General features: G+C 41.3%; 1 protein-coding gene across 3 annotated transcripts in view; it reads left to right on the plus strand.

Moving 5' to 3' along the window:
• Positions 1-26,956, plus strand: part of LOC127007409 (uncharacterized) — a 90,610-nt gene that overhangs the window by 62,069 nt on the left and 1,585 nt on the right. The window contains exons 2-12 of one of the 3 annotated variants that reach the window (XM_050878405.1): positions 4,788-4,873; positions 16,832-16,975; positions 18,478-18,733; positions 19,086-19,174; positions 19,509-19,644; positions 19,768-19,932; positions 20,455-20,607; positions 21,423-21,446; positions 22,384-22,536; positions 22,921-23,005; positions 26,715-26,900. In XM_050878405.1, coding sequence (XP_050734362.1) covers positions 4,788-4,873; positions 16,832-16,975; positions 18,478-18,733; positions 19,086-19,174; positions 19,509-19,644; positions 19,768-19,932; positions 20,455-20,607; positions 21,423-21,446; positions 22,384-22,536; positions 22,921-23,005; positions 26,715-26,900 — 1,477 coding nt within the window. Of the gene's footprint in view, positions 1-4,787; positions 4,874-16,831; positions 16,976-18,477; positions 18,734-19,085; positions 19,175-19,508; positions 19,645-19,767; positions 19,933-20,454; positions 20,608-21,422; positions 21,447-22,383; positions 22,537-22,920; positions 23,048-26,714; positions 26,901-26,956 lie in introns of all 3 variants that reach the window. The other 2 variants (XM_050878387.1, XM_050878395.1) reach the window with 2 other exon arrangements.

Here is a 26,956-nt window from a genome sequence, read left to right on the forward strand (position 1 = left end):
AGAGAGGAAGAATGGGGGGAGGGAGAGAGGAAGAGTGAGTATGGAAAGGTAATGTTACTTTCACTGGAGCGCTTAACAAGTCGTGCCGTGGAAAGGTGGATTCAAAGGTTGTGTGTGTGTGTGTGTGTGTGTGTGTGTGTGTGTGTGTGTGTGTGTGTGTGTGTGTGTGTGTGTTTATGCTACTACTACTACTACTACTACTGCTACTATGTTACTACTACACCGAAATCCACATCATATCCCCTGACTCTCTACAAGACTACCCAACACTGAGGATCTCCGTGATATAACCTACCTCAGAATAGCATTGTCACGTGTTATCCAGGATGCGCTTGAACTGGATACGTAATGCTGGTTAAAGTAATTGAGTGCCTATCACGCATCCTTGTCCTTGGTGATTCTTACGCTTTACAACATTATACTGAAGCCGTTTATGTTTTGTTACTGTTTAGTGGTCCAAAAGGAAGGAGGGAAAAGTTGTAATGGGACGGAATTTTGTGTTTTGATTAGGGAATGGTTAAGAGAGGCTGTGCAGGAAGTTCCATTCTCTCTCTCTCTCTCTCTCTCTCTCTCTCTCTCTCTCTCTCTCTCTCTCTCTCTCTCTCTCTCTCTCTCTCTCTCTCTCTCTCTCTCTTTTCTTTTCTCTTCTCTTCTCTTTCTTCCTTCCTTCCCTCCCTCTCTCTCTCTCTCTCTCTCTCTCTCTCTCTCTCTCTCTCTCTCTCTCTCTCTCTCTCTCTCTCTCTCTCTCTATTAGCGGCGTCCCAACCTCATGGCCTCACGGGACACGCCTGCGCCCTACCTTGACACCAGCCCTGCCTCCCCCTCCTCCTCCTCCTCCTCCTCCTCCTCTTCCCCTCCTTCTCTGTCCTCTATGTGTACCTTAACGTGTACTGCGTAGTGCGTGCATACTCAACCACCCCACTCCATTTTTTCCCGTCCCTCTCTTTCTCCTCTGTCTCTTCCTCTTCTCTTCCTCCTCATCCTCAGTTTCGTCCTTCTCTTCCTCTTCTTGCGTATAGTTCTGTGTGTAGCATGTATTCCCCCTTCCCTATTGCTTCCCCCTCTCTCTTTGTCCCTCTCCTCCCTTAATCTAACTGTTGGACTCTCTATTCCGCCTCTTTTAATAGTTCCTGTACGCAACCATCCATGCAACCCACAGAAAAAGGGTGAAAACTTGATTCCCTTCAAAACACACCGTGATATCATGAAAATTCCCGGTCTTTTTGTTCTTATCGTCAGTTGTTTCGTAGTCGTATTGAGGAAGCAGTCAGCACGCTAGACTGAACCTTATTTTTTGTCTATGAGCATGTAGCTATTAGCCCCTTGACCGCGGATTTCCCACAAGAAGACATCACCAAGCTTCAGGAATGGAACAAAAAGTGGCTGCTACAATTCAGTGAGGAAGAATGTAAAGTCCTGTTCCTTGGGAGAGGATATTCAGCATACCAGTACCACATGGGAAACAGTCCACTATCCACCACAGAGGCAAAGAAAGACCTGAGACTTTATGTTACCAGGCTACCAGTGAAAGCCGAATCCGTGCCAATCGCAGCGGACGGGTTCGTGGATCTATCTTGCAAGGAACGATTTTTTTTCTATTATATGCTAAGGTGTATTAAGAACCCAGCAAGCCAGATCAGACATTATTCTCTGTCCTGTATACACTGAATCGACCTTTTTGTTGAGTAGAAAAGAAAGATCATCCCTTCAAAACCTTACTGTCACTTTTCAGTTAGCCAGATTCAATTAATTATTCTTTGTCTTGATACGTGTGCAGTGGATCGTCTTCCTTGACAGTCACACAGCGAAGACGTTCCTCTCCGCCTCGCTGGGCCGTTCTGGCGCCGACGGGAAATTAAGCCTGTTTGATCCCTCTGACCTCTTGATCCCACTGACCCGGTAACGTAGTGTTCTTCAAACCTTTCTCTAGGGACCAAGATTTATTTTAAGCATAACTTCACGACTTATTTGTCTTGGCAGTACTAAAAATAGAAGCAGTGTTGCCTCCAGGCTCCCGCTGTCCTTCACCACTAAAAAAAAATAATAATAATAATCAGTACGGTAATCTTGGTTCAGAGCGTGGAAGGGAGGTGTGTCATGCAGGCGTTAGGTAGTTCATTAGGCCTTGTGCACAGGATGGAGTTGCAGGTAACTGTTATTGTTGTAGGTGACCTTGGGCGAGGCGTTGTTTTGGTGGAAGCTAGCGAGTGGCCGCCCGATGCATGGCTTCCCGTGTTTCCTCATAACGGCATCCCATTAGCTGCCCCGGCGGAGAGAAGGAAATCCCTCCTCTTTATCCTCTTTTTCTTTTTCTGTTTCTTCTTGTTCTTGTTCCTCATTCTTTCTATCTCTCTATCTACATCTTTTTTTTATCTTTACTTCTTCTTCTGCTTCTTTCTTCTTATTCCTCTGGTTTTCTTCTTCTTATTATTATTATTATTTTTCTGCTGCTTTCTTCTTCCTCTTCCTGTTTTTTTCTTCTTCTTCTTCTTCTTCTTCTTCTTATTGTTATTATTATTATTATTATTATTATTATTATTATTATTATTATTATTATTATTATTACACAACACAATAAATGCAGCAGGAAGCACAACAATATGCTAGCCGTGCCATGCAAATTCGAGTGTCTAATGATGTGAGTCAGTGAGGGCAGCAGACAGACAGACAGACAGACTGAGAGAGAGTCTTGCTGCATAGAGACCTTTTTAATTCACCGCCATGCCCTTTGTTAAATGAGGAAGTATCTCGTTGCTCCTCACCCACTCGTTCGCTCTGAGTACTCATGTTTAGTCTAACTTAATTTCTTTAGCTGTTACGTTCCTTGATGCTCTCCTTTATCTCCATCACTATACCTAGCCGTCAACACAGACCATCCCGAGCTACGCACAGTAAAAAATAAATAAAGTGTACTCCCACAACATGAAGTAATATGAAGACTCCCTAAAACATACGCATTTACAAATAGCAACGTCCATTTTCTGTAATGTTCGCTCATTTTCTCCAATCGTTCATCCAGTGACCGAAACCTCTTTAGCGCAACTACGTAATGGACGGTTAATTGGCGCTTATCTGATGACTTCCCCGCGACGTAACCATTATTTAGGGCAGATGTAATGGCAGATCTTACAGGTGAGCGTTTTTTGCGTGTAACTTTAGAAGATCAAGGGCGGAGTGAGGTAAGGTGACAGGCCCGGGGCGGAGGTGGGGTGAGTCTGCAGCTTTACCACGTTAGCCAACCAGCCCTAGCCCTCACCTACCGTTGCCAGACTGTCGTACTCATCCTCTTATGATTGACGATTTCCGACTTTAAAACTGTCTCCTCCACCCCAAGAACTGGCTTCATATACAGTTATTGATAAAATGGTTAATTATTGTTGTTTCTTGGCAATTATTATGGGTCAGAAGCTGGTAAATACGATGCTCTGAGTACGATAGTCTGGCAACGGTGGACTGAGATTTCACTGTACGCGCGCAGTCATCTCCACCTGTGTAGACCGCAGTGGTGGTCTTCTTCCCTTTGGCACTGCAGCTTCTCCCTTTCACTACAATGCTCTTTTTCCCCTTTTTTCTCCTATATAGAGTGAAAATGATCAACTGGAGTTTTCTTTCTTTTCCAAACGGGATTGTTAAGCATCTCCTTCCTGGTGTGTTTTTTTTATTTATTTATTTATGCTCTTTCCTTACGTAACGGTTGTAATTATGTCTGGCTCTTCTCTGGTGGTATATGTGATTCTATTGTGTTCGTTACAGAGCTGTGTCCCGGTGATCTTTGACGTTTTATCTCCGAGGACTGATTTATTACGCAATCTTAATGTGAATGATATTTGATTGGTGTATACTTGAACTTTTACCAGCTTTCACAGGTCCATTTCCCCTCTTCATGAATTGGAAATATGACCTCTAGCTCCATTGCCTAACTTTTACCCCTTCCAACTTTTACTAGTTTCAACATATTCAGTTTTCTCCACCGTTGCCAAATTATCGTACTTAGAGCATAGTATTTACCGGTTTCTGACGCCTAATTATCGCCAAGAAACATCAGGAATTAACTATTATAACGATATTTATAAGTGAATCTCCTTATTGGGGTCCACGAGACATTTTTTGAATCGGAAGTCGCTAAATATAAGAGGCTGCGTTAAGACAATCTGGCAACTTTGGTCATTTTCTCCCCTTATTTACTTAGAGATATGAACCCTACGTCTCTTTCTCCTATATATTTTACCTCACGCTTCTGGCCAAGGACTCTGAGGTCGTTGCTACTGCCTCATCACCAGCGTTGCCAAATTATCGTATTAACCACATATCGTATCTATCATCTTTATGCCTCAAACTCTCGTACCTACACAAGTAACGTGGGGAAATCAAAGTTAGTGCTAAAACTGTTGAATATTGATGTTTTCCGTTCTTTGTTGTTATCGTTATCGGTCAACAACTACGAAAATGAAATGAGATGAGTACGATAACTTGGCAACGCTGCTCATCACCTCCTACCCATCCCAACGTTGCCAGGTTGTCGTACTCAGCCTCGTATGCTTACCGATTTCCTACCCAAAAGCTGTCTTCTTCACCCCAATAACTGGCTTTATGCATAGTTACCGTTAAACTGGTTAATTACTAGTGTTTTGTGGCAATAGTAAGGGTCAGAAACTGGTAAATACGATGGTTTGAGACTTTGAGTACGATAATATGGTAATGGTGACCCATCCTCGCCCACCCCACGCCTGATCCTCGCTTGTCTGGTTGTCCCTTATTGTAACACTTCCCTTCTTCCTCTCCCGCAGGGTAACAATGGCTTCGACGAGCTGCGGCGCTACATCAAGTCAGGCGGCGAGTTCTGCAAGGAGCTGGCGGCCATCATGCACGAGAGGTGGGTCAGTGTGTCCTGTATAAATGCGTCATGCTCCTTCCGTCCTGATTTCTCTCTCTCTCTCTCTCTCTCTCTCTCTCTCTCTCTCTCTCTCTCTCTCTCTCTCTCTCTCTCTCTCTCTCTCTCTCTCTTACAAATGTTTAGAAATCTTTACTGATAAAACTGTAAACGAACTGTATTTACCACTAGAGAGAGAGAGAGAGAGAGAGAGAGAGAGAGAGAGAGAGAGTACATATTAGGCAATGTATAAAATTCAGTACCCCAAACATGGACTGTATATATGCCTCGTCCTTTAGTTTTTGCTGCAGTTTGTTGCCATTATATCCCAGGTGTGTGAGGCAAGATGCGTTGTCTGTACAGTGGAAACGAATCTTGACCAAATGAGTACTCGACTTGTCTTTCTTTATATATATACATAACTTAATTCATCGTTATGTAAGGCTTCTATTCACATATACTTTTCTTATCAACTATTTATTCCTCTTCATTTTTTTGCTAACATCTATTCAACCAGTATGTTATTTCTGGTTATGTGTGGATATTACTAGATGCTTGTCAGTCTTTCTTACGCCCTTACATTGGCTATCAACTTTTTTATTCTTTTGTTCTTTTTTTACTAATCTGTTCGACCAGTATATGTTATCTCTGCTTGGGTGTAGAAAGTATTGGATTCAGTAGCGTGTGAACTTTCCCGCCGCTTAATCAAGGGAAACAAGGAGCCAGAGTAAATGCAATAAGTGGAAGTGACCACAACACCATCTTAGGACCAGATTCATGCCAAGGCCGTGATAACAACAACTAGTGCTCGGAGCTCACACTTTGACATTTCAATAATTGGCCGATGAGAGCGCCGACGTCACCGCTACCTCGTTACCAATTATATTCCTCTTTAACTGAGAGGATTGTTGACTCCAGCGATTAAATAAAAATGTGATGGTGATGATGATGAGTAGGAAGAGGATGAGTAGGAGGAGGAGGAGGAACTGGGTGTGAAGTGAACAAACTAACGCTCTCGGGATGGAGTGAGGGAAAAAATGATAGAAAGATTAAGAAGTGATTTAGATGATGGTGACAATGATAATGTGGAGGAGGAAGAAGATAAGGAGGAGGAGGAGGAGGAGGAGTTCAGCGTGAATTGCATAAAACTGAGCAAACTAACGCTAACGGGATGGAGTGAGGGATAAAATGATAGAAAGATTAGGGAGAAGTGCTTGAGATGATGGTGACAATGATAATGTGGAGGAAGAGGAAGATAAGGAGAAGGAGGAGGAGGAGGAGGAGGAGTTAAGCGTGAATTGCATAAAACTGAGCAAACTAACGGATGAGGTGAGAGGTAAAAGAATAGAAAAAATAAGAGGAAGAGTGAATGCGTTTTCCAGTTACATTCACCGGGAAAAAGTAGAGAAAGTTTGGAGTATTGTTAAGGTATCTCCACACTGAAAGAGGATTATTGATTTCCGCGACAAAGGAAAGAAGTGATTGGGATGATGATGATGATGAGGAGGAGGAGGAGTTGGTCGTAAATTGAACAAAACTATAAACTAATGGGATGGAATGAAAGGTAAAAGAAGAGGAAAATTAAGGAGAAAACTGAGTAAATGCGTATTCCAACTGCGTTCGTCGGGGAAAAGGAAGGGAAAGTTTAGAGGCGTTAATGTATCTTTCAACTTCATTCTCGTGTAAAAGTTGATGAATAATAGAAAGGAAGTCAGGGTGTATTTGAACTTCCCTTTTTCACCCTTTTCTATTTCAAGTAGAAGTCACTTATAAACGTTAATGTATCTTTCAACTCCATTCTCGTATAAAAGTTCATGAATAATAGAAAGGAAGTCAGGGTGTATTTGAACTTGCCCTTTTCACCCTTTCCTATTTCGAGTAGAAGTCACTTATAAACGTTAATGTATCTTTCAACTCCATTCTCGTGTAAAAGTTTATGAATAATAGAGAAGTCAGGGTGTATTTGAACTTACCCTTTTCACCCTTTCCTATTTCGAGTAGAAGTCACTTATAAACGTTAATGTATCTTTCAACTCCATTCTCGTATAAAAGTTCATGAATAATAGAAAGGAAGTCAGGGTGTATTTGAACTTGCCCTTTTCGCCCTTTCCTATTTCGAGTAGAAGTCACTTATAAACGTTAATGTATCTTTCAACTCCATTCTTGTGTAAAAGTTCATGAATAATAGAGAAGTCAGGGTGTATTTGAACTTACCCTTTTTCGCCCTTTTCTATTTCGAGTAGAAGAAGTCACTTATTAGAATGTTTGCAAGCTCGTGTATTCGCCATATTCTTGCTAATCATTCCACCCCATCGTCACTACCAACACCACCATTATACCATCACCAAACACTCGATATTATTATTACTTCCTCATGACTGCTGCCACCCGACTCCTCCAACCAGTCCCATCCCGTACACGCGTTTATGCACCAATACCGTCATTAACACTACCATTACGCCCTCCCTCATTATATACTTCCACCATGAGTCCTACTATAGTCTCATGCTACACTCCTCCACACCACCACTACCATTACCACCACCACCAGACCCCCGTATTATAGACCTCCTCCATGTCTCCACCACCCGGCTTTCGGTAATAACGGTCGTGGCTGCATCCTTTCCCCGGCCTTTTGTTTGGAAAATGTGCTGGCTGGGGCTTATTTTCTGTTTCCGCGCTTCCACTATGAGCGAGAGGAGAAAGTTAGGGAAGCCGCCCGCCGCTCTGCCTCTCTGGTGTGCCCTGTTCTCCAACCATTCGGCGCCCTAGTAGGCTACACACATTTAACAAGGCTTTCGTGGGACTTCAGGGTATTTCCAGGGGGTAGTTTAGTGACCGTGGTGGTAGTCTGGCCGTTCTTCCGTGCCATGAACCTGAAAAAAGCACGCATGAGGACCCGATTGATCTCTTAGGCCTTTGGAAGTAGTTGATGTGAAGGGTGGAACCAGCGATGATGATGATGATGAGTGTGGTGATGATGGGATGTTACGTCGTACACAGGAAGGAAAAAGGAAAGCCTCGCGTGATTCATTTTGTCCGTGGCGTTATTGTGAGAGAATGAATGGGGAGAGGTTTGGTGTGTGTGGTGGGTTGGGGGTATTGTGTTTGTGTGTTAGTTTGTGTGTGTTTATTTGTTTGTTTGTTTGTGCGTCCAAGGTTAATATGTCCCTTACTCATGACCAAAAGGGTATACTGTATTGAGGGGTTTCATGGAGGGGTGAGTATGTATATGAAACCTATATATATGGGTGATGTATGCTGTAAATAGCTTCATTTTCTCCTTCCATACACTAGAGAATCTTTTTTTTTTCCTTTCTTCGAAGTAGCACACGTTTTAGTATGAGAATTGTTAGTATAGATACATAGAAACAATACTCTATACGACGATGCTACCTCGTCACCCCTTCACACAGAAAGTAGAAGTTTTCGTAGCACTCTCCTTCCTCTCCCCCAGAAAAGCAAACAAAGTCAAAACCAGTTATGTAAGTAGCTGTTGCCAGGGTAGACTGATATTAGATTCTGGCCGTCTCAGTCATCATCATTATAGTCATCATTCTCGTCGCTTTCATCATTAATAGTCAATATGCGTCGGCCTCTGCAGAACGAAGCCTCTCGCAAACTTTCTCCATTCACCTCTGTGCGGCGCTCGGCGGAACTGCCAGACGATGGTGTTATAAGTGAATGATGCTGAGACTCTCCAGTTTGCGCAAAATTCTAACCGAAACACTTTAAAGAGCAAGTTAAGACAGTGCAAAGTGTAAACAAGAGAGTAATGCAGAAAGGCTGGCAGGGAAAATTATTTAATAGGACTGAACAGTTAAATAAAATTCATCGTTCGAGTACGTACAAATTCCTAACCAACACATTGAAAGAGAAAATTGGGTAAAGATTCCTGGAAGTATCCAGATCTTTCCAACAGAAGTGAGATTGTTAAATATTTTGGATGTTAATAAATATATATATACACAAAATAAGATGGATGAGTGTTTGAATGAATTAATTAATAAACATAAATAAATGAGTGAATGACTAAATAGATTATATAGTAAATAATGAATGGATAAATCATCTAAATCTTCAGTGTGTAAATACTATCAATAAATAAATAAATAAATGTAGATGGGTGGTCTATTTCTTTTTAATGATGTTTTACTTTCGAGTGTGGAGCACCCACGACACCTTAAAGCTTAGACTGTGAAAGGGAAGAAAGAGCTCGAGCCCCCTACCCCCGCTCCCATCCCAACTGGACACGTGCTGCTAGAAAGTAAAACCGAATCTATCTCATAAATCACACACACACACACACACACACACACACACACACACACACACACACACACACACACACACACATTCTCTCTCTCTCTCTCTCTCTCTCTCTCTCTCTCTCTCTCTCTCTCTCTCTCTCTCAGTTTTTATTTATACTTTCTTCAGTTTATTTAATATTACGACAATGAATTAACGAGAGGCAGCAAAGAGACACAGGATTGGTCAATGTATCCCCCCCCCCGCACACACACACACACACACACACACACACACACACACACACACACTTCACTCTTTCATGCTGCTTCGAAGGCTTTATAGATAGGTAGCCATCAAAAGGAGCTGAGCAGGTCTCCGGGCGGGCTGTTTCACTTGAAGGCGGAGAGCGTGGCCCGCCCGTGCGCCCCTCACTCTCACCTGGATGGCTGGTCAAGAGAAAGTTGTGGGGCGTCGCGGCATCCCTCGCGGGCACCGGTTGAAACACCACTCTCTTCCTCCTTTAGCGGAAGGGTCGCCGGCCATCCATGCAGCCCTTGTTTTAGTGGAAGCGGTCATTCGTTCGTCAGGTCGGGGCAGCATCGTACTACGTAGCTATGAGCGGAAGTGAAAGCGAGAGTCGAAGTGAGAGGAGGTTCGCACAGCCACATACCCAGACAGAAAGTTGTGCACAATCTAGACCCAGATGATGGTGCTGCCCCCCGCCCCCCCACACACACCTTTCTTCCCTTTCTACACTTTCTTCTGGGTAGTGTTAAGCCGCCCAAGCTCCGTCGTGTCATAGGGAGAATGGACGGTCATGTTGAGCAGCCTTTTCAGAGTCAAGAATCGTCAGTGATTTTATTCAAGGGAAGCTTTTGACAGAAACAGGTAATGGCGCTTCACACTCCGTTCTAGTAAGCTTTCATCCATTGAAATCCAGCCGAGCCGAGCACGACGAAGAGCTGTCGCCTGCTTTCATTGGTTGGCTAAATTAATTTCATTCTAAATATACAACAGTGTCAGCTACTTCAACCGGTTGTGACGTGGGTCTAAAAACACGGCTGATCTTGGGACTGGTAGAGCTGCTCTAGCAGTGAAGGTTGTGGTGTGCCGCCCAATGCAGGGAGTCTGGGAGGACTTGCTCGTCTTGGCTCCCGTCCATGGCCGCCTACACACACAACCCTGAAATTGGTAGTGGGAGTCGGTGACCCTTCCCAGATGGAAGGGACGCCCCGGGAACAGCGGCCTGACTGCGATAAAATGAGGGATATGTTTATTCATGTATATTCTAATTATGAAAAAAAGAAAAATCATGCAAACTGAGTATTCTTGAAGCAGTAATTTAAAAGTGCTTAAACTTAGCACCAAGTCACTACATGAAGCATAGTCTCAGATTCCGAGCAGATGAAGGCAGGTGTGAAGGCGTCCTTGTGAGGGGGAGCAAAGGCGGCCTGAGGTAACCACTGTTGTCAGGCTCCAAACAATACATTTCCTGGCCTCGCGTGAGTGCCTGATACACTGTCAATTTTTGTTTTTGTTTTGATCCGTGCTGATTATAGTTTCAAACCGCAGGCCCACCTTACCCTCTGCTCGCTTCCTGCTGCCAGGTGCACGCTTGCTCGTCCTCAAGGTCACACGACATGGGTTTCCCTAATGGTGCCTTCGGACGCCCGTATAATGTGAGGCAGTGGGCGAGGACGAGGAAGGAGACGCGTCGTGGGGAGTGCTATATTTTGGCGAGCACTTCATGAGCATGTGTAGTAATTTTTCCTTTTCCTGCTATATATTTGTTAAGCGTAAAATAAACATTATGTCGTTGAATGTAGAGCAAGAGAACCATTGTGTGTTCTTCAGGCAGGATGAGCACGAAGAAATATGAAAGTGAAGCAGGGAAACAGACCGAGACAACAAGCTGCGTCGTGGAGTGCCTTTTGTCAATATGAGTTCTTGAATTCCCTTCCTGACACCAGAATGATTTTTGTCAATATAATTTTCTTGAATTCCCTTCCTGATCTTGGGATGTGCCCAGGTAACTCGTATCCGCACTCACAGCATATAAATCATATTCTATCTATCTATACCTCCTCGCCCTACTCCCTTGCTGAAACTTCCCTCCAGGGGGTGGCCGCGGCAGAAGTGTCTACATCTCTCCCTGTTCTGGCACTCCCTCTCAGCACACTCAATCATGCTACTTCGATAATGATGATGATGATAATAATAGTAATAATAATAATAATCCCAAGAATTTTATTATTATTACTATTAGTCTATTATTATTATTATTATTATTATTATTATTATTATTATTATTATTATTATTATTATCATTATTATCGTTGTTGTTATTAAAACGAAGAACCTGCTTGAAGCCATGCCACCATTCAATTAGGTATAAAAGAGTGTCCCAAAGTCTTCCCCGTCCCCTGCCTCGCCCCCCATTGACGGACTGTTGGCAAGTAATACACTCCTCGCCCCCTTGTGCGCCCCGGCCATCTGTCATGACCCCTCCACATGCTGCACGGCCTGACTCACCGCTCATTGACTGATGCCCCAATAATAAACTACGAGCATTTCATTGTATTTTTCAAAGCGAGGGAAATACCTTTATTCACTATGTAGTACGTTCACGGTGTTTGGCAATATATACAGTACATCTATTAAAGTTCGTGTGTGTGTGTGTGTGAGAGAGAGAGAGAGAGAGAGAGAGAGAGAGAGAGAGAGAGACAAAAATATTAGCAGACAAAGGCTCATACTAAAACAAAACTGACAGACGGAGAGACAAATATAGAAAGACCGACAGAAACATAATTAGACAGACAAAGAGCAGGTCAGTGGGATCAGCCGGGGCAGGTCAGCAGGTTACAGGGTGCACCGGATCACGTGGGTGTGGCTCTGTGGCTAATTAAAGGTGAGCGTAGGACGTGACTTCGAACCTGTTCCTTCTGGAGTGGCTGAAGAAAGTGAAGGAGAGAGTGGTTTGGTGCACGCGAGTAATTAAAGTTAATCAAAATCCAGATAATGAAGTGTTCAATATGCTATGCCAATTAATCAAGGTAGGTAAATGTTTGGTGATTTTTTTTTTTTTCTTTTTTCGTTTAAACACCTACGTAACATAAAGGGTCGTATTATAAGACAATTCGTCGCCCAAGAACACCTATTTGACAAGGCTTTCGTGGGAGTTGTGGGCATTTCCAGGAGTAATTTTATGACCCTGGTGATAGTTTCTCTTCTGTACCATGAAAATGAAGAAACACATTATCATTAGACTTTTTTACCTTTAGAAAGATGATGAAAAGCAAAAGTGTCCTGTAATACCGCCCAAAAAACACAAAAACAACATACACAACATTGGTGGCGAAGAAGGCTTTTGTGTTGTGCTACACAACACGGCTCAGCTATTTGTGATGTTGATATTTAACCGTAGCAGGGGGGACATCATTTTTAATGGTCCTCCCAAGCTAAGAAAAAAAAAAAATCAAAAATCACACAAAACATTTCCATATATATATCAAAAGCATTGTGATCAGATTATGTATATCTATTTTTTTGTTCAGCCACAAATTTGGTCCGTCGCTGCTACACGGTAAATATGGAGCGTGTGCTGTTCCTGGTGCTGCAGTTGTAGTGGTGCGATGCGGAGGATGAGTAATAAAAAAAAAATAATAACAAAAATCGCAATGCAGATTATTGTTTTGCTAGCGGACTCTGAGGAAAATCAGCAAAGATTGGAAAATCATTTGTACGAGTCAAACAAGAGAGGAGGCTTGAATATAAGTATCAAAAAGGTATAAGTCATAGGAATAACGAGAAGAGAAAGGTTGACAAGTATGTTAGGTGTGTGTGTGTGTGTGTGTGTGTGTGTGTGTGTGTGTGTGTGTGTGTGTGTGTGTGTGTGTGTGTGTGTTGGGCAGCCAGGGTTACAAACACGGATATATTAAGAAGAGCAGGAATCGATAGAGGGATTATGAGACCCGTAAAGGAGTCAGCTGAAGTTTATCGCGGTCATGCGGTTAGAGGAAAGGGTCACTTGACTGCAGGGAAGAGCAAAAGGAAAAAAATATATTTGGGCAGTTTTAAGATTACATTTGCCGAAGATGGTGAGACTTAGTTAGGATGACTGGTAACTGTGATAGATGGCTCCTCATTGTCGCCGACGGCACTTGACATGCACTATGGTAGACTAGTAGTAGTAGCAATAGTAGTAGGAGTAGTAGTAGTAGTAGTAGTAGTAGCAGCAGCAGCAGTAGCAACAAAATGTGGTGACTGATAACCTGTGAACCAAAACACAACATATATAATTATCGTAAAATAGTACTTTAAAAAAAAGGCATTATACTCTCCACAAAAAGAGCTGAATAAAAGAAAATAAGTAATCCGTCCAGCCTTGTCGTATTTGTGCTGATATACGGAGGCATGGGCGTCCTCAGGTTGGCTGGCGGTGGTGGTGTCAGGGGCGTGCCATGGGCGGTAACATGCAAGAGCTGGGCGGTGGCATGTGATGTGGGCGGTGGGTGTGCTAGTGTTAAGCGGTGGCGGTGTGGGCGTGAGTAGGCGGGAAGCACTTCGATCCCGCCCCAAGGAGACCGACTGACCACCTGCACACTACCTGGATGGCGCACTAGGGCTACACGATCTTACCCCCCCCCCCTCCCCCCCCCCGCACACACACACACACACACACATTCACTCACTCAATAAAATATTACACAAGATATTCTTTATAAGTCCCCCAACCTTGGACGCTTGCCACTTTCTATTTTTGTGTCACGTGAAATTGATTTGTACGGTTGGCACAATTTAAGTGAAGAGTTCTTTCTTTGTACAAGTTAATTGAAATATAAATTAATGGATTGTCTTTCTTAAAAGTCACCCGCTACCCGATTTCGTTACTAGTTAACCTTCAACACAATTACTTAATACCATAATATGAAGTAAACGTATATACTACCCTAAAAAAGTTTGTTTACGACATATGCGGTCGAAGGTAACATACATGTGTGAGGTTCCTGTATTAAAAAGTAAACAGCCTAGTGAACATCCTCCAAGCACGGATACAGTCACGGGCTGCCTTTAAATAATCCTTTTGTTCATAAACATTATTTATTTAGGAGCCTAATTGCATGTATAATATGTAATTGTTTTATTTACCCATAACAACAACAACAACAACGACAACAACAACAACAACAACAATAATAATAAAAATAATAATATAAAAATAAACTAATGCACAGTTACTTTATTAAAATAGTTAAATGAAATATATAGCGCCATTACTAGCCTAATCACATGGCGGGGATTAATGTTTTTTGGTATTTCGTTGGGGATGTTTAGTAAGTTATGCACAAAAAAAGGGGGTGGGGGGACATGCACATACAAAAAGTAACATTAGGTACAGATGAGCTAAAACTACATAAAAAAAAAAAAAAAACTCAAAACAAGAAGAATGTGTCCTTGCAAATCTCATGAGCTCGCTTGCTTCACCGTGAGATAAGCAGTCACGGGACACCAGCAGCAAGGGTAGCTAGTTGCTTACCCAGTGAAGTAACTCGATCACTGCGACTTAGCGATAGACGTCAAAACTTAACCTGTTGTGTAAGCTTAACTGCTGATGAGTGGGTGGATTCCGACATTAAAGTTATTTGTGTAGTGTAGAAAAAGAGGCAGCATGGATGGGTCTCTTTCTTGCATTGGTATACCGCTGTCATATCGTTGGCTGTTTTGATATTAAGTCACTCAGTCATTAGCTTGTATGCTGGAGATAAGCTGTAACAGTGATGATAGTTATGATAGTTACTAATAATGATAATATCTGTTGATTAACGAACTTGATTGCCAAATATGAATGAGTCCAGACGGTAAATTAGAGTCGGCAGAGTAAGACTTCATTAACCCAGCCACCCTCCGTATAATAAGTATCTTTAGGCAGGCACTTTACCGCAGTGTTGCTTCCCTTGTCATCGCTCACAGATGTTTTCATGCATACTGCTTCTCTGAATGTGCTAACTACACGGCTCCCCTCCCTTCCTTTCCCGCAGTCGAGCTCAAGGAATTTACAAGACTTTCTAATCGCTCATCCTCATACTGTCAGTCTTACCGGTGCAAAACTCCGCCTGAATTTCCGCTCTTTCATTCCTTGTCTTCGGAAACTCTGAGGTAGTCTTTCTGAAATAGTTTTGCAACTCTACGACGTAAACTTATCCAAGGGGGCTACCAAAAAGTTACAAAAGTGCCTTCCGCTATCTTTAGAAATTTATTCGTCCTTGTTGAAAGCAGTATTTTGCTGTTTTCTACATCGTCGTCATTATTGCCATTATATAATTTCTTCTTCCTACTCTTCAGCACTTTCATCATCATCTTCATCTTCTACTTCTTCTTCTCCCTCATCCCCTGCTTTGCTTCACATATCCCGCACAGAACAAGTAGGTATTCTCCGTCCGATGACCAACACTGATCCACCCGACAGTGAATTGATCTGGTTAATAAGTAACATCAACAGTAAATTAAAACAGCAGCTATAACAGTGCGCGGCAGTAGTAAGCCAGAAACGCCTCCTGTTGTTACGTGACGCTGAGGTTTGGGTCACGTCCTCTGATCTGCCGGAAATCGCGGTGCACGGAGGTCGCGTTGCCTCCAGGGAAAGTTGAGGCCTCCGTTTGTTCCCTCCCCTCGATATTACGGCTGCTAGGAGTAGATGGCGCCACTGCTACTGCCTTTGGATTACAGGAATGTTAACTAATAGTGGAGGCACATCAACCCAGATTTAGCTACACGCGCGACTCTTAGTCTGAATATAAAGTTGGAGAGGAGGTGTATGAATATAAAGTTGGAGGGGAGGTGTAGGGTGAGTGTGCGTAGACTGACGTGCTGAACGCTTGCAGGGAAAAGATGAATAGTGTGTGCTTGTTTGTGCGTGTGTGTGTCGCAAGCTTCCCCCTCTCCCTGTCGAAAGTCGAAACTCACGCCTGCTTCGTGGGAATGGAGGTGGGTCCGGCCGATGTAGGAGCTGTTCTCTCCGTCAGTAATACTAAAAGCTCCCTAAGTAATAGAGACAAGAAAAGTATAAAAAAAATGAGTTGCGTACCGATTCCATGCACTTTTTGTTAGTTTGTTTTTAAGCAACGTCCGTAAAATTTGTGCACGCTTGGCATAAATCGATTATAAAAAAATGACAAAAAAGAGCTTTTAAATGTTATTAATGGTTGCAACACGATTGATTAGCTCAAAAGTCAACTCGACCGCCGCTTCCTCCTCCTTAATACTCGCTAATGGGGTAATGAACGTCTGGGTGGCTGTTTAATGTTATTGCACTTAATAGGGCTGGTCGATAAATAGGTATCCGGGGAAATCTGGGGAAGGTAAAACCATTTGGTAAAACTGTGGTAGTAAGCAACCCAGATGCCACATTTGCCCTGCGTTTCGGAGTAATGGGTTCATAACCACCACAGGCTGAAGGGCCAGTGAGACGGAGATGAGCACTGAGACCACGCGCTGCGTATTCCCGCAACTTGCCTAAAAACGGCTCGCCTGGACTATCTGGACATTCGTTTCAATCTCTCTCTCTCTCTCTCTCTCTCTCTCTCTCTCAATGACCGGTATTATTGTATATCATTATATCAGTTCCTTAAATTTATGTGTAGCTACTTTTTTAGCGTGTTTGTGTGTGTGTGTGTGTGTGCGCCAACACTACCATGTCTGTCTGTGTTTCAGGGCGGAGCTCGAGGCCTCGTACGCCAAGGGCCTGTACAAGCTGTCCAGCAAGCTGATGAAGGCCTCCAAGGAAAACTCGGGCACCGTGACGCAGGCCTGGCAGATGGTGGGCGTCGAGATGGAGCAGCAAGGGGACGTGCACCGGTAAGGCCATATAGTACCTGAAAAGTCACATTAATATTTTGCCGCGGTAAACAATATAAAGGCTTGGCATCTGGATATCCATACAATTCATCAAGGAGACAGAGCAGACAGTACTACGCAGAGAATCGTTCCACGCCTCTCTCCTTTGCGTCACAATGTGCTAATAATCATCCAACTGAAATCGCGTGTTGAAAAATGTATTACGCAAAGCCACCAGCCACAAGTTTATTATTTTACTGAAGTACTGCCTGGGGGTTGGGCTGTGTATCAATCAAATCGATCCAATTGAGTGTGGGCGTATTTATTTATTTATTTATTTATTTTTTAAGAAGAAAAGTCGGGTATTTTCATGACATCTGTTTTAGTGTTCTCCCCATAATCAACACAGAAGCAGAGTTGGTTGAGTGAGAGCTTCCTTAGGGTATTCACATCCTCAGGTTTTACTCACCATTACACCATTATTGCCATTTTTTTTTATATTATTTCCTTTCTATGCCTTATCCCAATAGGTACCATACATTGTAATACTGTCTTTCTCTAATAATAATTGTATAATTACTTTTCTTTCTGGTTCTGCGTATCAATTGGAAACATGCGTGACAATTTGATTCTTCTTCATGCATAGAATATCCTCCATATCGGCACAATACAAGCCACCTGTTAGAGAGAGAGAGAGAGAGAGAGAGAGAGAGAGAGAGAGAGAGAGAGAGAGAGAATCTTACATTACTAATTAAGAACATAACTTTTTGTAACACTGGAAAAAAATTATGCACATAACACAACAATGCAACAGTCTTAAAGAAAGAGCTGGTGTTGAGCAGAATGTTTCGGTGTGTCTATACAAGCATTTTTGTCAGCTTGTAATAGATTAAAGTCAGAACTGTAGGGTTTAAATTTTGATTAGGTAGGAAAGTTACCTAGGTGCTACTTTAGTGTGTAGTCTACTGCAGGATATGTACTCTACCCCAGTATCTATAAGTCTAAGCTACATAGTGACCTGACGTGTCTCCTGAGACCTTATCTGATGTTGTCGTGTCACCTGAGTGCTCCTGATCGGTCTCTATAAAAGTACAATCAATGAACATCCACATCACTATCCTCCTTACACTGAATCCCTTAAATCAGTATAACTCATTTTCATTCATATGTAATTTTTAGTATTTTTAATGATTGTTTTTTGTTGATTTTGAATTTGCATGATGATGGTGTCATATCATTATAAATCATTATTCAGCTATATTCAGCTTTTTTTCATCATCCTGAAGTTAAGTAGACTGCACAGTGAGTTGTAAATATGTTGGTGGACCGCACGCTAACGTGTAAATGGACGTCTAGACCACACACTAGAGTAGCACCGAAAGTTATCTACAATAAATTCTTGTTGGTTCATTTTTAATTCACCTTCAGATATAAACTTTGCCACATGTGTGCACTCCTCAGCAATGCACAGCACACCCAGCACCCATATTTCCTTTTATTTTTATTTTCCTTGTTCCTTACAGAACCATTGGATCAGCAATCGGAGATGATGTGGTGCGGCCGTTGCGTCAGTTGATAGAGACACAACACAAAATTCGTAAAGGAGTGGAAAGTATGGTGGACAAGACAACAAAAAATCTACATGACTGGCGAGCAGCGGAGAGCAAGGCAAAAAAGCAAGGTTATGGCAATTGTCGGGAAAATGAAAAAATTCAAGACATGATGCTGGAAGCTCGTCTGGGACGGGGCAAGACTCTCACTGATAAAGAAACAATTAAAGTGAGATAATTAAATGCTGTTATTGTATTTACACTTATGCAAGATGGTTTCATATCTTACAATCATTTGTATGTTGTGACTTGTTTCACAAGACTTTTTTCACAAATGACTTGAATCTCAAGATACTCCTTTGTTCCCACAGGGCAATCAAACTAAAGTAGCATTGGTTCCTTTTTTATATTACTTTATTTTTTTGTTTTATTTTTAGCCCTAGCCTTTTAGAAGTACAGTTCATGTATAACTTTACTGATAATGATTGCGACCAAAGCAATGGAATATTAAATAATTTTGAAAGCAATTCATTTATGTTAGTTTGCTGAGTTTTACATTGATAGTACTACTTGTGTAATAGATGGAAAAGCAGCGACGGAAAGCTGAGGAAGCTGTACAGAAGAGTGACCTGGAGTACTACACTTGTTGTACCCGTGCTGAGAGAGCCAGGTAAGCAGCAGGAAGGTTATCTGTGCAAAACCTGAGAGTTTGGGAACACTTTGGACTGTCATTTTACCCCTATTAGTACTTATTGAAAGCCAGTTATTTCTTATACAAGTATTTATGATGATCTCCAACAACAAGTTTTGGCAGGCTCCATGTAACCTGTGATCAACAATTACTATCAATCCATTTTTGTTATTCTGCCAATTAAATAATTATTTTTCCAGTATTACCTTTAGTTCACAGTTATGTATTTTTAGTACATATTCATCAGCTTGATTGTCTATTACTTACTCTTCTAAGCTGTTGGATATGATGACCCAGTCTTGCATTTCCTCAGGTTGGAATGGGAGTCTGCAGTGTACAAAGGCAGCAGCTGTTTCCAGACACTGGAGGAGGAGCGCTTGCAGGCGCTCAGGGACCTGGTTGTCAAGTACCACAATAATTCTGTGGAGTCTGCACCGAAGATAGTTGCGGTGAGTTTGTTTTAGCATGTTAAGACCATAGCCATGCATTGTCTCAGATTAGGCTCATTTTGTATCTACTGGTACAGCTGAAATATTCTCCTATAGTATCTGATTATGCCTTTGTTCCTGCAGATTGTGGATAGACTTGATGAACCCGTGAAAGCATGTGATGTGGAGAAGGATATCCAAGCAGTTATCACAGCCAAGGGAACTGGAGAAAATCTTCCAGAGCAGATGCTTCCAGACTTTTATGCTGAAGATATGAACAACATAATGAACAGAGACAGGAGAAGAGAGGTTAGTGACAGTAAATTCATCAAATGGAGGCTTTGGGAAGTCAAGCCTTCCCAGAACCCTTTCAGCTCTCCTTTAGCCCATCCTCCAATCTGGAAACATGCTGCCTTCATGGTGTAGTTTAGTGGTTAGCATGCCTAGCTACAGATCCATGGGCCTGGGTTCACATCCCAATCTAGGCAGTTGTCCCACAACCCTCCTAACTGTTCAGTCTCTGTTTTGGGTTTTCGCCCACCTCAGGCTCAAGGGCTAATGGGAGGGAGATGAGCACAGAGTCCACACGCAGCTTTAAAGTTTTTTCTTTATTATTCTCACAGTAAAGGAAGCGGCTAAAGTGCAAAAACGTATCAAACAAAAAAGCCTGAAAGTATACCCAAAAGGTGCTTACTGAGATCATAGGTGAAAAGGATTTAAGATCTATGAAGGATATATTTCCAACACCATAGAACACTTGCTTTTCCATGGTTGTAGAATTCTTTCAGCTTGAAATCACACAAAAAATAATTGAATAATTTTGTTTGTCAGGCACTGGAAAAGTTTCTCAAGATGGTGAGAACAGACTTGGAACGGGAAAGAAGGGGGAAGCAAGGGGTGGAGAACCTAGCCAAGGCGTTGCAGGAGACTCCAACATTTGGTGGTGAAGAATCACAACAAGATGTGAATGACAAACTGCAGCATGTAAGACTATATATATCTTTGTTTTTACTCATTATATGTTGAAGTACATTATGTAAAAAGTGGCATTTTTTTATTAAGGTTGTATTTTTATCATTGTCATCAGTGTGTTTATGACCATCACCATCACAAACTTCATCAGCATCACAGTAACATCAATGACATATTGTGGCTTCATATGTTAGATTGTGACAAAGCATCAATCACTCACAGATATTCTCCATTATCAATGTCAAATTTAATTTTATCATTGTCATTATTCCAAACTTAGTCCCTTCCACAAATAGGATCAGAGGTTCAAAAATAACTCAGGAAAGAAGAGAATTATTTCAAGTCAGATTCAGAAGTACCATATTTTTTTCCATATTGGTTACATACTACTACTACTACTAATAATAATAATAATAATACCTCTCTTTTTCTCATCTTCATTTTCACATGCCCGTAACCACCTTGAGGCAGACAAGGCAGCTGCCTCGTCTGGCATCTCTATCCCTCCCTTCCTGTAGCAGCCTGCTCAATCCACCCCCACCCCAAAGTCCAGGGGACCCCTGGGCCCCTCTAGTAGGGCTGTGTTCACTTCATCTGTTTTTAAGTCTTGGTTACAGCCCTGATTTTCATCTGTACTCTTTCAATACGAGTGAAAATGGAGTAGATATAAATGTAAATGAAATAGTTCATCAATAAACTTCTCATTATTTTGACGTAAGCAGTGCCTCATCTCTCTTTGATTGCCTGCAGTATTAAAATCAAATCCCAACAAAGCATGAATCGACAATTTATAAATACATTTCTTGAAATATTTTTGATCTCAACAGGATGCCCACAACAGACTGCAACATGTAAGTTTTGTGCAGGATGTGTTTAGGACTAATGTAGTGGTAGAGACAGAGTTGCTGCATAACAGGAATGAGTCTTGGGCATATATATATTGCCTTATTTATTATTTCTGCAGGTTTCACAGAGGAGCATGTTGTATAATGAACATTTGCACATTTCAGTTTCGTTGAATGTTCTAACCATTATAGATATACAGTAGATTTTTTTCATTCACTACATCTAGAATATTATTTTTACTGGAGACATGAGCACTACAACCAGAAGTACCTCAAGACTCTGATCCTCTTTGTATTGATTTTTTTATTTTTATGGAACTGTATTTATTTAAGAGAAATCATCTGAATCACACACACACACACACACACACACACACACACACACACACACACACACACACACACACACACACACACAGCGTGAGCGTGGCTCTTTTTCCCATACGTCACAACTGGGTAAATACAACTTGGTAAATACACACACACACACACACACTGGAAGTATGAATGTAATATTGTATTTATTGAGTAAAACAAGCTAATACATATTCACATGCAAACATTATTTTTGACTTAGCATTCCTCTTTTGTTGGCTTAGTATCTAGTGTCTGTTGTCCAAGCAACTTGCTTAAACTGGAAACTTACGGATGAACCTCATTTCACAGCACTTTAGGCTCTTTAGTTCCATTCCAGATGCTTTATTTGCTGAAGGTTTACTGCTCTGTGTTGCTCATTATTCATACAGCAAGTTTGTTTATTTAATTTTATACCTTGATTTTTGTGTGAACTTTTTTTTGTTGTATCGTTATACATACTAAATAAAAAAAAATCACTAAAACAATAGTGGAACAACAAAGACAATCTAAGACATTTGTTTTATATATTGAAGATAGGCAGATGCTGTGTGTGTCCAGTGATAAGCAGCTTCCATTTTTCCCTCAGATGAAGGCCATGCTTGCCTATCTGGAGGCTGCCCGCTATAAAATTCAGTGTTCATTAGATGATCTTAACAACAGACCCAAGACAGTCCACCCACTGGCCAAGCACATCGAGGTTCATCGAGATAAACAAGGACTCACGTGCTCAGTGCTTAAGGTAAAGTGGGGAAGATTAATTATTTTGAGGGTCAGTGCCCCATCTCCCATCCTTTAGATTTTAATAATTTGATTGTTTCCTTGCTTGCGTAATTCATATGGTATACTTAATCAAATTTGCAGCTGGAATCATACCATTTAAAATTCTCTCCTTAACATTCATTCTTGGAGGCAGTTCAATTTTTTTGTTGAACTTTGTCAAATGCTTTAATTAGTGTTAATGTAGAATGGAGTCATAAAAAAAATCCTGATTTAAAGAAAAATATCAGAGGAAATGAATGTGAAGTGCTGAACATGGACAAGAATATGAGAGTAACACTGTATATTTTCTTATGTCACATGACACATCAATAATAAGTGTTCCATACTGATGACTGCTCCATAGGTGCCACCTTGGGTCAGAGGCAACAGTGTGGATGTCTCCCCAGCCAGCAACTCCCCCACTGGATCTCCCAACTGGAATGACCGAGGTACTGCTGACGGCAACTCTGTGCAACCAGACTCAGATTTTGGTATGTCTTCATTTAACATTAACAGGACATAAACTGGCAGCCTCATGTGACTCCATTTATTCAGTTAACACCATACCAATTGCGTGTTCCATACAATCAGTTCATTAGCTGAGAACAATATTTCTAAAGTTCACCAAACCAGAGAATGATATATGATACAGTGTTCCCTTATTCTCATGGAGGTTATGTTCTTGACATTCCCATGAGTGGCCACAACTGCAAATACTTGTACCACTTTGAATTTTGTCCAGTATCACTATTTTTTTGTCACTTAATACTTTTCTGCTTCTCTTGGACACTTTGCCATCTTTCCTATTGACATTTGTCTGATGTGACAACTACATCTGGGAGTCATGTGGAAAGCACATTATGAGGACAATGGAAATGATAGCAACAGTGATGACCATTAACCCCTTAATGACAATGATGACGCTGGCATTATATAGTTCTATAAGACGTGGGCAATGAGCATGACTTTTTTCTAGAATAACCAGCAAATAATCAAACCCATAAACAAAAAAATCTGCAAATAAAAAGGGAACACTGTATTGCATTGGTTTTCTTTTTCTTTTTTGTTTGTAACCACATAATTATGCAGACATTCATTCTCATCCTGTTGTTTTGCTGCCCACCAAAAAATTGCTTTCTTATTCATTGCTTATAGACATGGAGTATGCATCTCATGTGTTGAGGGGTGCCACACACACAGCCCTTTTAGACAGAGTAGAGTCAAAGACTGTTTGTCTCATCGACTCCTCCCCTCGCACTGACAGTCTTCTACCTCCTGAACTCTGCCTCAGATTTACCTCTCACTATCCTATATTTATATTTTCATGCAGACTGCTCTTCTGAACTCATTAACTGCATGCCTCCCCTCCTCCCATAACCCTGCTGCACACAGCTTTCTACTCTAGCTCACCCCTATTCTATCCAAATTCTTTATGCAAGAGTTAACCAGCAAATTCATTCTTTCATTTCGTACACTGATAAACTCTAGAAGAGCTTTCCTGAGTCTGTCTGTACTCCTGCCTACAACTTTAACTCTTTCTAGAGGGGAGTGTCAAGACACCTCCACCTGAAATTGACCCTCTCTTTATGGTCACTCATACTGACTTCTTTTTGCTGGAACAACATTTAGTGGGCTTTTTTCTTTCCTATTTTTGTTGCCTTGAGCTGCTTCCATTGCTGTAAAAAAAAAAAAAAAAAAAAAAAGTGGTATCAAAACACAAGAAATCCAGTCAGTCAGAAAGGGGAGTAACTGCACAGTCAAATAAACTCAAATATAAATCAGCCCACACATTATTTGTACCACTTATAACAATTTAATAACATTCAGATGTCTCTTCTGTACTTTTATATATATACACTGGGGCCATTCCAATTTGATTGTGTATCCTGTTTCCATCCCCTCCGCTGTGTGTTTTTTAACTTCATTTTATTCACCCCTTTACAGACTGCAGGTTGCTTGGCATGCTTCATGAATAGTGATTGATAACTTTCACTTTTCAATCAAATATGACATTCCATGTCTGGTACAGACGAATCATATGGTGCGCATAGTAAACGCAGTTTATGTTATATGAACATTGCATACTAAATTATTTCCATTCTTTTTAAAGTCCATGAAACTTTTTTTTTTTTCTTTTTAAAAACTAAGTATTAGAACTAAGGGAAAATTCAAATGAACTCAAAATACCATATGATATATGTAGCTGTTAATCATCAAACAATAAAATGAATACAGCAGAGTTGCCTAATATCCAAGAATATGGGCAATATAATCCATCACATATGAGCAACTCACATAATTTTTATTAGGTTTTACAAAAACCTGTGTTATAAAAGGTATATGGTTGGACATCCACCATAATAGGCTTACTAAAAATACACATAGCCAATTATAATACAGTACAAAAACAGCAATGTAGCCTACATAATATAACGAGATCAATCAATAAAACAACTCGCAGATGAGAGGAGGGGTTTTGAGGTTCAAAGGAGGGCTGTTGAGCCATGGAAAACTCCTGCCAGTCACGGCTCAATCCCAACGGTGATACAGCCAGAGGTAGGAAAAGCTTAGTCCTTGGGGTGTGCTCCTTTCACCTCTGGCCACATCACCATTGAGTGTGATGTATGATTGACTAGAATTTCCATATGACCCAAACCTCTATACATTGCAGGGATATGCAACTTTCGTCGGTTCACCCAAGTCTGAGGTGTGCATTATCGTGCACTGGCAACTTTCTGTCCCACAGCGTGTCTGATTTCGCAGCAGTTTCAGCAACAGCCTTCAGAATCGATAATATGCAGGCAACAATGACAAATACCATCAAGTATAATTGATTTTGAGTTAAAACTTATCAGTACATACTGTCACAAACAGTTGTTTTGTTAATATAAAGCCTGCTTATTTTCTCAGTGGCAGACAGTGCTTTGTCTTGTAAATCTTGTAAATTTACAAAACAGCTGTTTGCAACAGTATTAATAATTTTTAACTCAAAAGCAACTGTAATTGATGGTATTTGTTATTGTTGCCTGCATATTATTGATTCTGAAGACTGTTTCCTATGTGTAGACTATCATACATTATCCACGCAATCGGACACACCATGTGACAGCAGGTTGCCAGCGCACAATAATACACACCTCAGACTTGGATGATCCGATTATAGGAGAGGTCACTCTCTGACAGTGACATTGGCTGTGCTTTGTTGGGTATCATTTCTTCTTATGCTATCTTATGTGTCAGATACTAAATGCTTGATGGAACACCCAAGCCTTGTAAACTCAGAAGGAAGAGCAAGCATTATCAGAACAGCTGGTCATATATTCAAAGAGGTGATGTGCATATAAGACGGGAATGTCATATTTGTTTTTAAAGTTTCACTCGCAGACACAAATATATTGTAAGATATTTTAAGTGATTCATATACCTTGATCACACATTAGGCAGCTGTAATATGAAAGATATTAAGTTTTAAATTATATATATTTGGCATTCATTATAATTTGACAGCTCTCAACCTCTAAACGAAGTAAAGCATGCAAATACATAGACTTTTTGCTGTCAATATGAACAGAAGTGAAGGAAAGGTTAGGGAAAGCAGTGTTGATGAGTCTGATTACAGTACTCATAACAAGACATCACATAACATCAGTTGATCTAGACAAGTCACACTTCCTGTTGACTTCCTATTCCATCTTGCACATGTTCACTTATGAAGTATAGGATTGGGTTACAATATTTTGTATTTTAATCATGCATAGTTTATCTGTACGTGTTGTAATCACAAGACAATTTAAGTACGGCATTAATTTTCTCTTTCTGTTCTCACCTTGTCCTTTTGTGTCTTAACCTTCCATCACCATAACCTCTGTGACTGCTTTCACTTGTTTCTCTATGACAACACTGTCGCTGTATATGCTGCTTACACCTTCAAAGGAAATACAGATCAGCTTTCATCAGCCTCTAGAGTCAGCACCCTTCAGCGCTCTACTGACCTTGAAGTTCCTCCCAGCCCCCCTGCTAGATCAAGGGGCTCAACCATAAGTCCTGCTCGACTAACATGTCCCACAGAAACTGAAGTGCCATCTTTGCAAAAACCTCAAAGATCCTCTGGTGTGTTTATGTCTCCTCCCCGTTACCCCTCCCTAATGCTTGTTACAGATGAATTCAGCTCTCAAGGCTCAGACCGAGACTATCAGGCCACCATCAGTGAAGAGAATATTGATTCTGGCCCCAAAGATGGATCATATTATGCCCACCCCCTCCCTGCTGCTACGACAGGCAGCAGATGCAAGGCACTCTATGACTATGAAGCCAACATGTATGATGAGCTCACAATCAGAACAGGTAATTTATCACATTCTGTGGCTGAAAAATTACTACTGTAATAGCCACCCTTGTTT

This window comes from Eriocheir sinensis, chromosome 3 (assembly GCF_024679095.1).
Source record: "Eriocheir sinensis breed Jianghai 21 chromosome 3, ASM2467909v1, whole genome shotgun sequence".
Classification (NCBI taxonomy): Eukaryota; Metazoa; Arthropoda; class Malacostraca; order Decapoda; family Varunidae; genus Eriocheir; species Eriocheir sinensis.